A 12,537-nucleotide genomic window follows, 5' to 3' on the forward strand; every position below is an offset into this window, starting at 1 on the left:
TATATATATATATATACGAACAATAACAATATATAACAAATATACATATTTAAACAAAATTTAAAAGTTATTTTCTGAGTATAATATTCTAGAAAAATTCTCAATAATCAATATCATTTTCGATATTTGAATGCTGATATCGCTTAATTTTATAAACATGGTACATAAAATATCTTTCATTGATTAAATTAATTATTACGTTTTTAAAAAGCATCGCACGTAGAAATACGTTTAATTTGTAAAGCATTTTATCATTTCCTATATTTCTACCGGCAAACTTTGTTTCAAATAATGTTTTAAAAGAAGCAGCTCAATTTCGAAAATCAATACTATGTATTCGCTCGAGTTGCTCTCTCATCAAAGTGTGTCTTACTCAGGTTCAAGTTATATCCTGGGAATACAGCCAATTTTAGAGAAAAAATGTATTCTTTCTCTTCCGTATTTACTTCGGTTGGTATTTATATATTTTGAACCATTTAACTCATTTTTACTAAAAATATTTTTGTTTATTCTTACAAAATGAACAGTTATACATAAAGATATTTCCACAGAAATCTAATCAACATTTATATTATGATTAATCAACATTTGCATGCCAAAATGAACTTGGTCATTAAAAAATCAAATACAAGCAGAAAAAAAATCTGGTAAATTGTATTTCTGGGAATGTATTCTTGGGAATACATCCAATTTTAGAGAAAAAAATTCTTTGTTCTCTTCCATACTTATTCCACTAGATATTTAATATTTTGAACCGTTTAACTCACTTTTGTGAAAGATATTTTTGTTTATTCTTACAACATGAAGTTATACATAAAGATACTTACACAAATCTCTCATCAACATTTATGCGCTGCTCACATCATTCACTTGCTAAAATGAAGTTGATTATTAAAGATTCTGATTGGTCTAAAGATTCTGCTGAAAAATGTTTTGGGTAAAATTACCGCATTGTATAGTAAAGACATTTCTGGTAAAGAAAAATTAAATAAAAACCATAAGAAAATAACATAATTTTAGTAATTAAACGAAAATATGCAGTATTTAAACTATATACTTTATATTTCTTTCCATTCATATGGCAATGGCTTACCGGAAATTTTTATTGTCGAAATTATAGTTCTTATTACCACACATTTAGTAACTATTATATAAAACTGAAATGTAAAGTTAACCAAATAAATGAGTTTATTTCTATGCTCCCAGGTGTCATGATTAAATTATCAAATTTTATGCATAATATAAAGCAATATTTTAATGATAATTTTGCCAAAATCATAATCAATGCGCTTCTGTAAAGATAATTATGCTTCTTGGTATTCTAATAGAGCCAGAAGCATGGTAAATTTTACAACATTCTGGTCGTTTTGCCCATACGTTTTTTCTCAGAATACTTGTTTAAGTTTTAAACCTAATTTGTTTTTGTTTTTTTATAAAATGAAATGGAATTTTAAGATGCTTTAGAAATTATAATAAAAAACTATTTAATGTGAAAAATAATAATATAATTTTTGCATTTAAAAGATACTATTACATCTAGAATATCTTAAACTCCATAACACTTAAAAAAATTATCCCCTCTGTAGAGAATCAAAAATGCGGTGGCATGTACATTTCATCCGCAGAGATGTTTCCCGGACCGTCGCCAATAGCTAATTTGGCAGCTCTAGTGCAACATAAATAAAGTACCTACCTTAAAAAATAATTTAAAGATTATTTAAAAAATGTTACAGAGATTTTCTTTTTTATACATATAGTTAAGCATTTGATGGAGTATATTTTCTAAATAATATAGCCCTAATTAATTAAAGTTTTCTATTATTTTATAATTGATCCAAACGCAAGCCTATATATATCTCGGCACATGAAAAAAAACTTGACAGATGAAAGTTACTTTCAAAAATAACAGTTCTCATTTTTGCCATAAATAGAAATTTCGCTACAGAAATAAATTTTTATTTTTGAATGTCAAAATTTTTTTTTAAATGTAAGCCTTTTAATAAGTGTAAATCGAATAATTTTTTGCGGAACGCTACATTTTTAATTTTATTTTATATTTAATTTATATTTCATATCTAGTTTTTATTTCATATATTTTATACACCTCTTATACTTTATCTGTTATATATTTTATTTATATTTTGCATTTTATTTCTTTTCTATTTTATTTGTATAAAAATGTACTTAAAATTATTTGTTTTTGAAAGCATTTGTAAGGAATAATTAATAATATGTTGTTTATGTAATTTGCTGTTATTATTATTTACAAAATAACAATAACTTAAAATGCGTTATGCGTTTGTAAATTAATTCCGATCACCAAATACTATTTTTATACAAAATGTAATTCTATGAAATCTTTTGTGTATTTATGTATTTTTTTTTTTTAAAAAAAAACTATTTTTATTTTTTTGTGTACCGTGCATTAATTTATGACTTTAACCAGATATTTCCAACATTAAAGAAGATTTAAAGAAATAGTAGTAATAAATTGCTGCAACAAAAACTCTGAAAGTACATAAGATACTTAGATTAAAGAACTTAAGCTACTTGATTAGATATTAAATCGCCATACGCTGTTTTAATTTACTAATGATTCAAGGTGTGGTAGAAAATAAAACTAGCATAAAAACCCTAAGGACGTTAAAAATAACATATCAAAATATAAAAGGACACAATTCTAAATACTGTTTAAACCACCCTTTCTACTCATAAAAGAAGATTAAAGAACGGATTAGTTTTTATTGGCAAAATCTTTACTTTAATATTGAGCTTAGGGGAAAATGGTGATGTGTATTCTAGAACAAAATTTTCTCTAAAATAATCTTATCGATTTCGATTGTCACACTTTTATATTTATAGCCGTAGCTAGGGCAATTTATTTAATAAAGTATACTATGTACCTGATTGCTCACCTTTGTCAGAAAGCTTAAAAGGAAATCTAAGTATTATATCCTTTTTAAAGGGTAACTAAGGTAAACTTTTAAGGAAAATGATCGTATACAAGCGTATAAAATAGGCTTTTTAAATGGTGACTAAGTATTGTAGATTCGTATAATATCAATTGAACAGAGTAACTACTAAACTACTATCAGACCCAGAGAGAATTTTATGCTGGAAACAATTGCAGATTTATATAAATAGCTTTGAGAAAATAATTAGGGGCATAGATGAAAAATTAATTCAAATATTCATTGTCTTGAGATTTTTACGTAATTTATTTTCAAATAACTGCAAAATGTAAAGTAAATTATTATAAGATTGCTCGATTTATAGAAATGGAAATTAGTTGATATAATTAATCTCAAAGTTATTAACAATGGAATATTTTCATGAAAAAAAAACTAAATATTGTCTTAAAATTAATGTTTCAATATGTTCAAACTAAAATACTCCTCATTTTTTAGAATTTCTATATTCTCACTTGCTATTTTTATATTAATGAAAATACTGATATCAAAATCCACTATTTTTTGCTATTACTATTATCTACTATTTTAAAATACACCATTTTATTAATTGTATGAATATAATAAGAAGCTCTATTAATCTTGCTATATTAATCTTGCTATATTAATCTTGCTATATTAATCTTGCTATATTATCTAGCTAAGTAATAAATAAATCTAATCTTATATCTAGGAAGTCAAGGAAAATTGGTATTAATTTTAAACAGATCTTCAAGAAAAAATTTTAAACAGATCTTCAAGAAGAATTTATAAAATTGTTTAAATGGTGGTAATAAAGTGGACAACAAGCACACTAAGAAACTTTTTCCGATATTGCAATTTTTCCCCACTTCCGATATTGCTTCTAACAATTTGATGCAGGTTTAATTACTAGCAGTTTCATAATCACTGAAAAGTAAGTATGGTCAAAAACACCTGAATATGGTAAAATTTACATCGTTTCTGGCTCTATGGAAACACCTATAAGATCGATTTTTACCGAAGTATTTTGCAAGTTATTTTGGTAAAATTAAGAAAAAATAGTTTTATAATATGCAATAATATTTAATAAATGAGATAAAATTTGGTAATTCTATCATGATATTTTGCAGCATGGAATAAAAATCATTTACTTAGTTAAATTTACTTTTCAGTTCAGGTCAATCGTTTTTTATAAAATGTGCAGTAAAAAGAAGTATAATTTTCAAAACCAGAATTTCTAGTCAACCTTTACCATATGAACAGTAAAATTACCAAAAGAGTAGGTTAAACATCGCATGTTGACATTACATCTTGACATGTAAACATCACAAAAGTGAGGTATTTTTTTAAATAGAAATGTCATTACCATTCTGTTTGGTAATTGTACCAGAATTTTTTCTTCGTGCAATGGTGAACAACGAAAGTATTTGATTCATGATGGTCAAATGATAAATTAAAGGGCAATTAAAAAATTTTATTGTACATATAGCTTCAAGTCTATAAAAACACTATTCGCAGAAATAATGCACGAAAAATAGTAAAAAATCCCCTACTGACTCATCAAGCAGTATGACTAAACTATGAGCTTTGGTAAAAACTGTTTATATATATATATATGTATATATTATATATATATAAATATNTATAGGTGCCTACCTATATATATATATATATATATATTGCTAACTGCTCTTGCGAATACTTTTCAACTGCTTTAGATTGTTTAGATTCGTAATCAAAACTTGATTCGATATTTTTTTTAAACTTTTTTCAACAATTTACTTGACGTTCAGGTTCGTAAATGAAGTGTGTATTTTTCTATTTTTCAGAAAGCTAAAACAAGGAGTGAAGTGTATAGAGGATCATAGTTTTCGATGCTTTTCTGTTCGTCAAAAAAGAGTATTTAAATCAGTAGTTTCTGAATCAAAACACGTTATAGATGATATATGTGTACCAGGAAAACTTCAAGAAGGTATTTACTTGTATTTTTATATCTTCCTTAACATTAAAAGGGTCTAGGTCACAAAATACTTAATCTTTAACACTTTTATCATTCAATATAAAATTTTAGACACTTTTACCTTTTAAGAGAATACTGCATTAATACTGAAATAATGCTTCTATAATTTTACCTCAATAAAAAAGTGAGAGTTTTTGTTTTTACTCTATTGAAATTGAAGTGATGCTAAATTAATCACTTTTTCTAAAATAAAGGTATATGTTAATAAATATATTAACAGAAAAATTTAAATAGTTGTTTTTAATATATTTCATATAATATGCATATTCTTGAATTTTTTTAAAAAAAAATAGATTTCAATCTATACATTTAAGGGAAAAATATGTAGTTTTAAATTTAGAATTTTTCAGATATTTTTTTTAATAAATAATTGCAAAATCTGTTAAAAAAAATTAAATGATGGATATTTATATTCGACATAACTGAAAAGTTATCAATTTTGGAGCCAAATGTTTCCGATTAGTATTAAAAGTTATAAACATGATTTGCTTAGAATTTTTCAAATCAATTAATTTTTACAAAATCTGATAGACGTATAGTACATTTTTATTCTTTTTTTGAATTTCGTAAACAATAAAACAGCTCAAAAACTCAAAATTATATTCGCCCTTCTTTTTTTAAAAAAAAAGCTCAAAAAAGTGTCCTGGACCCCCTTAAAAATTAAATCAGCTGTAAAATATTTTGTTGGACGCATATTTCTAGTCACTGATATACACCAAGAAGGTTTGAAAAAGTAAGTATTTGTGTATCTTATCTTACATTAAAATACCTTACAGTGGCTTCCAAGATTCTCCGGTTAGTATAACTTTTATCATTTCTTTTGGATTTTAGCTGTTTATAATAATGCATAAATAGTTCAAAAAATGCATATCAAAACTGTTTGTATTGAAACGTGTGGTTTTTTAATAGACAAACAGTTTTAATTAAAAAAAAATCTGTAATAAATTTAAAGAAACAATATCTGACTGAAAACTTTTGTTTATCTGTTATCTGGATACACATTGGAGTACGAAAATCTCCAGTAAGGATATCTTTATAACATTTTTTTCAGTTTTTGGCTGTTTAAACGTGTGGAAAGCAACCAATTTTTATTTTATTTGTTATTCTAACCAAATTCAAATAATGTCACATTACTATCGATTTATAATTACATGTTAAAACTGTATCTAAAATAGCATAAGATCAAAAATAGACTACTATATTTTCGTGTTCAAAAGTATCCGGCCATATTATTATTTTAATTTAGTTGGGTTTTTTTCAAATAAATATGAGTTAACTGAAAAATGGTATAATAGTGTTAATACTTTGTAGCAGTGACCATTGCAACAATTGCATAAGCACAAGCGATGTGGCATGAACTCAAGAAGGGTATTAAGGGTATCAGGTTGAAGAGTATCAAGAAGGGGGCAGCTAAAGTTTAATCCCATTCGAGTTACTAAGATTGGTATATTAGTGGAGATTGACTTTGCTACTGTGAAGTGTCAGTGCTACGTGTAAACAATTCCTTTCCGAAGCTTTGAGTCTTGTTTAGGCTTGTTGACTTGCTAAAATGATATCATTTGATCTGAGTACGCCTGTTGATTGTAGTGTAAAATACACCTATACAAGAGGCTATCTATAATACAATAACAAATCCTTATAGCTGTAATATAATTACAAAAAAATTTAATTTCGCATTAATGGTCAGAGTTCTGGATCCGAATGACAGGTTTGCTAGTGTTTATGAACTTACTGATAAATCAGAAATAATAATTGTATCTATATTTGATTATAATAATAAATTAAATAAAAATTATTCATCACTCTTTTAAAGAAATTAAATCAGAAAAAAAATATTGAACGAAGTCTTTGGCATTCTTTTGTCGATGACTGGACAATTACAGAGACCTGAAAAGCGTGGACGAAATGTTTTTTCTTAAATCTTTCTAAGTATAAAATAATTACATTATAATTTTAGCACTTTGATTCAATTTAAATTTTTGTGAAGGAAAAGCTTCAAAAAATACATTTTTATGCTCGTTATGATACAAAAGCATTTATGATGATTTTTTAATATTTTTTTCAGGGTGTAGTTATTTTGAAAAATATATATACACCAGAGATGACACCAGAGAAAAAAAACAGGTACAACGGTTTTAAAGAGACAATCGAATCTAGTGCGTGGACAAGTAATTCAAACAACATCACATCTTCATATTGCATTATTTGACTGATTAGCGTCACATGGGATAAATACCTTGACAACTGAAAAAATACTTTTAACTTTTATTAAATAACGTGTGTGAAAACTTGTACCTAATGATTTATTAACTTACTTAAAAGATATGATAACGAGGAAAAAAAAAGCTAATTTAAATATTCTAAGAAGAACTAAGCTTTCAAATAAAAGCATTACAAGCGTCAATAAATCTGCAATGTAACAGTCATAATAGAACATTTCATCCACATTCATAATAAAACATTTTCTCCACACAGAACTAGATTTATCCATAAATTATTCTTAATATAAATTTTTTTAAATTTTTAAAAATATCATTTTGTTTATTTTACTAACAATAGTTGAAAAAAAAAGCTCAGCCTAACCTAAGATGAAGGTTTTAACGTTATAAAATTATAACATTTTTTGTGAAAAGTAAATAAGTTATAGGCATTTAAAACGTTTAGCGTGGAAATCGAGTATACTCCTAAAGAGAAAATATAATTTATTTGTTTTTTAAACATTTTACACTGTGAACAATAAAAAATAAAATTAAATAATTGAAATAAAAAATATTATTCTATTTTTCATAAAAAATACATTCCTTTTATTGCCAGATATACCTATACAGCGTAGTTTATAATTCATAAGAAATAGTAAGATAAAGATGTTAATTCAAACGCCTCTTTTTTAACTACAGGCAAGTAATTTGAGTTGTTCCTTAAAGTTTCAATTTCGTAAAACTAATTTAGTTTTTTTGTGAAACTTAGTATAAGAGATATTTTGCATATTTATAGCTGAGTTAAATATTTTTTTTCCATGAAAATGAAATATATATTTACGTCCACATTTTTTTCCTTAACTAATGTCAAAATGCTACTTAGCTGTTCAAATATAATAAATTTATATTTTTTTTATTAATTCTTCACACTTAGTTTCGAAATCAAAGAAATTATAAACTGTTTTAAATCGAATAGTTTACAATGTTTGATAAGAATAAAACATGGAAAAAGGGAGTGGAAAGCTGCTTTGAAAAAGAAAGTCTCAAATTATGTAGTCAGTATAACCAAGCTCTTATCATAAAATTGTATCTAAAATAAACCAAATTAGTTTGTACTGTTATTGTGCACAATTTTCACTGTCTCTCATGTTAAAAATAAATTTTAATTCCGTACCTTTATATACAGTTTGGATTCGAATTATACGCTGTATTTTATCCTTTGGTTCGAAATCATAAGCTTGCATAATTAAAAACTACGCTACTGATGTTAAAAATCAATTATTTATTTCATTTAAATTTAAGAAAATGAAATTGTTTTATCTGTTAAATTAATTTATTTAGTTTTTTAATTCATTCTTCCCAAAAGACATTTGATTTTACGAAAATAGTTTTTTCCTTCCTATAAAATAACTTGAATTAATTAAACTATTCTTTTGTCTGTCAAGTAAATGAAACCAAAGTTTCTGAAATTTAAGGTATTTATTTCGTTCCTTTCAACTCCGTCTAGCGTGTTTTTATCTTCTTAATTATCTTTTTACCTGGGTTTCAGTCTTCCAAGATTCAATTAATTTAACCTATTACGTTATTCGTCCTTTTATTCTAATTTAATTGGTGAGTTTTTATGGCAAATGTACAAAAAAATTCTCATTTGAAGTCTTTGATTCCGCCGAGATAAAGGAGCGTTCGAATCAACTCTCAGAAGAAAGATTTTATTTATTTTTTGTTTAAAGCACTTTTGAGATTTCATTTATTCGAATGAAGCGAAACTGTGAAAACTTTTCCTTTCTTCGAAGAAATTTTTTTCTGTAATTCTAAAAGATTCAAAAGTCGCTTTCATAAGAGAAATAAATCGAAAAATATAAGTTCAAAATAAAATCTCGAATTTCTTTGCAACTTTTACCCCCTGAATTGTTGTCACGTCGAGGGGTTAGAAAAGACCGCCATCGCGATGCATAATAATTGTGCGAATGATGTACAAGTCTATGCTTGTGCTGGACACTTCGTCCCGGGCTACACAAAAGGGAATTGAGTTTAATGCACAGTATTTTAGGAATCTTGCACAGAATAATAATAAGATGGTGCACTATATGCTACGACTCCAACGTTACTTTGAATAAATTTTTTCATACCATATTCTAGTTAAAGGTAAACAAAGTTTATGAATATATTTCAGAAGACGTTCTCCTGATTGTGGTTGATAAGTTAGAACTATGAAAATAAAAAGCGTTTTTTTTTTCGTATTTTAGAAATGGAAAGAATAATACAGTGTATTTTAGAAAATACGCGGAAAATTTAGAGGTCCGTAAAATATACTGCCGCGCCGTGACATTTTTCTCTTTTATTTTACCGCTGTGTGTATTTCAGGATAGGAAATTCCGTAGTTGCAAAGATTTTACGACCTTAGTAAGGTGGGTGCAAATGGTAATTGTTTCTGTTCTCAAATACAGCAAGAATCTTCTTTTTTTGTTTTTTAACGTACATATTTTTCTTTTGTTTTCAATTAGCGGTAAATCCATTACTAACATTTTAAGAGGCCCTTGAGATAAGTTAGGAATAAATGAAGATAATCTCAAAAAATGTTATTAACAAACATAGCGTTTTATTGAAACTATCTGCTAGTGGCAGGTTGTTTTGAAGCTGATTGCAAATCATAACTTTATTTCTTTTCATAAAATATGCAGAGATAGGACAACGAAGTTAATTTTGAACGTGCCGTAATTAATATTTTTTTTGTCATATTAAAAATTCAGAAATTACTGACATTAATCTAGTATCTAATTTCAATTATAGGTTTAATAATAAATCAGTTTGCTCTTTCCAAACATATACTGCATCCCATTATTTTTGACAATCTGTTATCAAGAAATAGGTTTTTCTCTTTTGTTTTACGATAATTAAGGTCTTATTGTGAAAATAATCTTTCAAGTGACGAAACTACATAAACAGAATTTACAGACGCTTCTACAATGCATGTAAACATATTTTTTATTATAATTTTTTTTTTCAAGAGGAGTTATTTTAAATTGATTAACACCAGAATTTTCTTCTCGTGTATCCTCTAAGAAAGAGCTATTACTTTTTCTAAACGATTTAATTAAATAGTTTAACTGATTCGAAACAAAATGTATTGTATTTAATTTCGTTTCATAAAATATGCAGAGATAGAATAATCAAAAAAATTAATTTCGAAAATGTCGTAATTAATATTAAGAAATCAGAAATTACAGACATTAATCTAGATTCTAATTTCTATCATAGGTTTATTAATAAATTAGTTTGTTAATCGACAAATATACATTTCATGCCATTACTTGTGACAATTTATAATCAGGAAATGGATTTTTCTGATTTTGTTTTATAAAGGTCTTATTGTGAAAATAATCTTTCAAGTGACTACACTATATCAACATAATTTACAGGCACTTTTATTACGCATGTAACAAAATTTTTAATGAAATGTTATATTTTTTTCCAAAGAAGTTATTTTAAATTTATTCACAAAATGTGTCTACTTTTTAACATGATACACAAAGTATTAAAAATGAAACTTTTATTAACAAATGTGTGTAAGATATAACAGTTTTAAAATTTTTGAAAATATACATTTAAAATGCTTTTTTTCAACCTCGTATAGCTGAATATTGATGTTTCCTGCATTGCTTGACTCGCTTCTCCTAGTAGCTCAAACTACGTTCTGTTTTTAATAACCATTAGGATGCTTAAAATTATATTTTTCTTCCATTTTGAAATAATAAACTTTATACAAATTAGTTAAAAAGTTAACAAAATATATATGATTTTTAATTTAAACTTAAAATTATGAAATTGATTACGAATATCAAAAATATTTTGGAAACATAACGTATATGTTTTATCTTTTTACTATTTAAAATTATTTTATAAATGTTTAGGAATTTCTAACTGACATTCATGAAAATATGATACACATCCTAAATACTCATTGTTATTCATGATGATATCTGTGTAATATAAATTTAATATCTGTGTAAATAAAAATGAATAACTGCGTAAATAAAAAATTAATATCTATGTAGATAAAAATTGATATTTGTGTTTCGATAATACACTTTATGATGACATAATAGCTGAAATTTCATTGATATATCGTTAAACTAGTGAAAATTTTAAACTTGATTCGCCAAAAGTCACCCCTTAAGAGAAGGGGAATTATTTTAAATTCTTAAATGTCAACTCTCCTTTCAAATGCAGATTTTGATTCTCCATTAAAAGAAATATATCCCACTTTGACTTGCAGTCCTTTGCATTTTAGATTATAGATGGCGCTGTAGTCATAAAATGAAACTTATGTAAAAGTTGTTTGAAATAAAAATATCTGGACATGGAAGCAACATGAAAAAAATTGACGAGTTGACACGAGGCAATCATTAGATCACCATCAATCGAAATGACAATTATTCTGGTAATCAAGAGTGACCTTCCTGACCTCGTCAACTGTCCCAGACGACGAAGATCCATCCCATGAGGCCAATCTCAATATTTGCCTATCTAATGACTCTAAGCTTAGCCCCCTCCAAATCCCTTCAGAGCAACTTCTTAGAAAAGTGGCCGAGCGGTGTGGATATATAATTTGGTCAAACCAAGTCATAAATATTAAATCTTGGAAGAACAAAAAGATTGTCTCACTGAAAATAAGACTTAAAGATTCCTCTGAAATCATTAAAGCTATCTTTCTCGAAATAAAATTAGAAAATATAAGCTTATAAACTAATAACAATAAACTTATTTATTGTGAAAATATTTTCAAACTAAATTGAATTACTTCTAAAACTCTCATCTAGATATCAGATGATGATACCTGAAAAGGTAAAACTGCAGGTTAAACAGATGAAGGCTGTAGCTTAAAAGAATTTAAAGGGAAAAATTCATATTGGTTTTATATTAAAAACTAAATGAAACTTTTTCTGATTACATACAAATCAGCAAAACATATGAAACATAAAAATATATTATTTTATTTTTATACAGAAGATAAAAAATTTTAACTAATTTGCTTCTTCCAGAAGTTACGCCTAGATGAACACTATTAGTAGGGAAACTCAATTTACTATTCTGTTCTACAGAAATCTAGTCAACCAACTAGATGACAAATAATTTTAAAGATAAAAACAAATTTATCCGCATTGCAAATCTCCCATATTTGAAGTAAAATAAAATAAAAGCAGGAGGAAGTATAGGAAAACTAAAACTAAACACAAAAAGTTTAACTGTATAAACAAATCTTTTATACTCTAATCGAAATAAAATTAAAAACTGACAAAAAATATTTATATTTTACTACTCAAGCGGGGAATAAATGCATGATTTAACTTGTATTTATAACGAATATACTATACGTACAATCTAAAAA

At 26.0% G+C, this 12,537-nt stretch overlaps 1 protein-coding gene across 1 annotated transcript in view; it reads left to right on the forward strand.

The window, feature by feature from the left end:
• LOC122270927 (uncharacterized) overlaps window positions 1-12,537 on the forward strand; it is a 125,197-nt gene that overhangs the window by 94,053 nt on the left and 18,607 nt on the right. Inside the window, exon 3 of the mRNA XM_043050260.2 lies at window positions 4,760-4,902. Within this exon, the coding sequence (XP_042906194.1) occupies window positions 4,760-4,902 (143 nt within the window). The remainder of the gene's footprint in view (window positions 1-4,759; window positions 4,903-12,537) is intronic.

The sequence above is a fragment of the Parasteatoda tepidariorum genome, chromosome X1 (genome assembly GCF_043381705.1).
Source record: "Parasteatoda tepidariorum isolate YZ-2023 chromosome X1, CAS_Ptep_4.0, whole genome shotgun sequence".
Classification (NCBI taxonomy): Eukaryota; Metazoa; Arthropoda; class Arachnida; order Araneae; family Theridiidae; genus Parasteatoda; species Parasteatoda tepidariorum.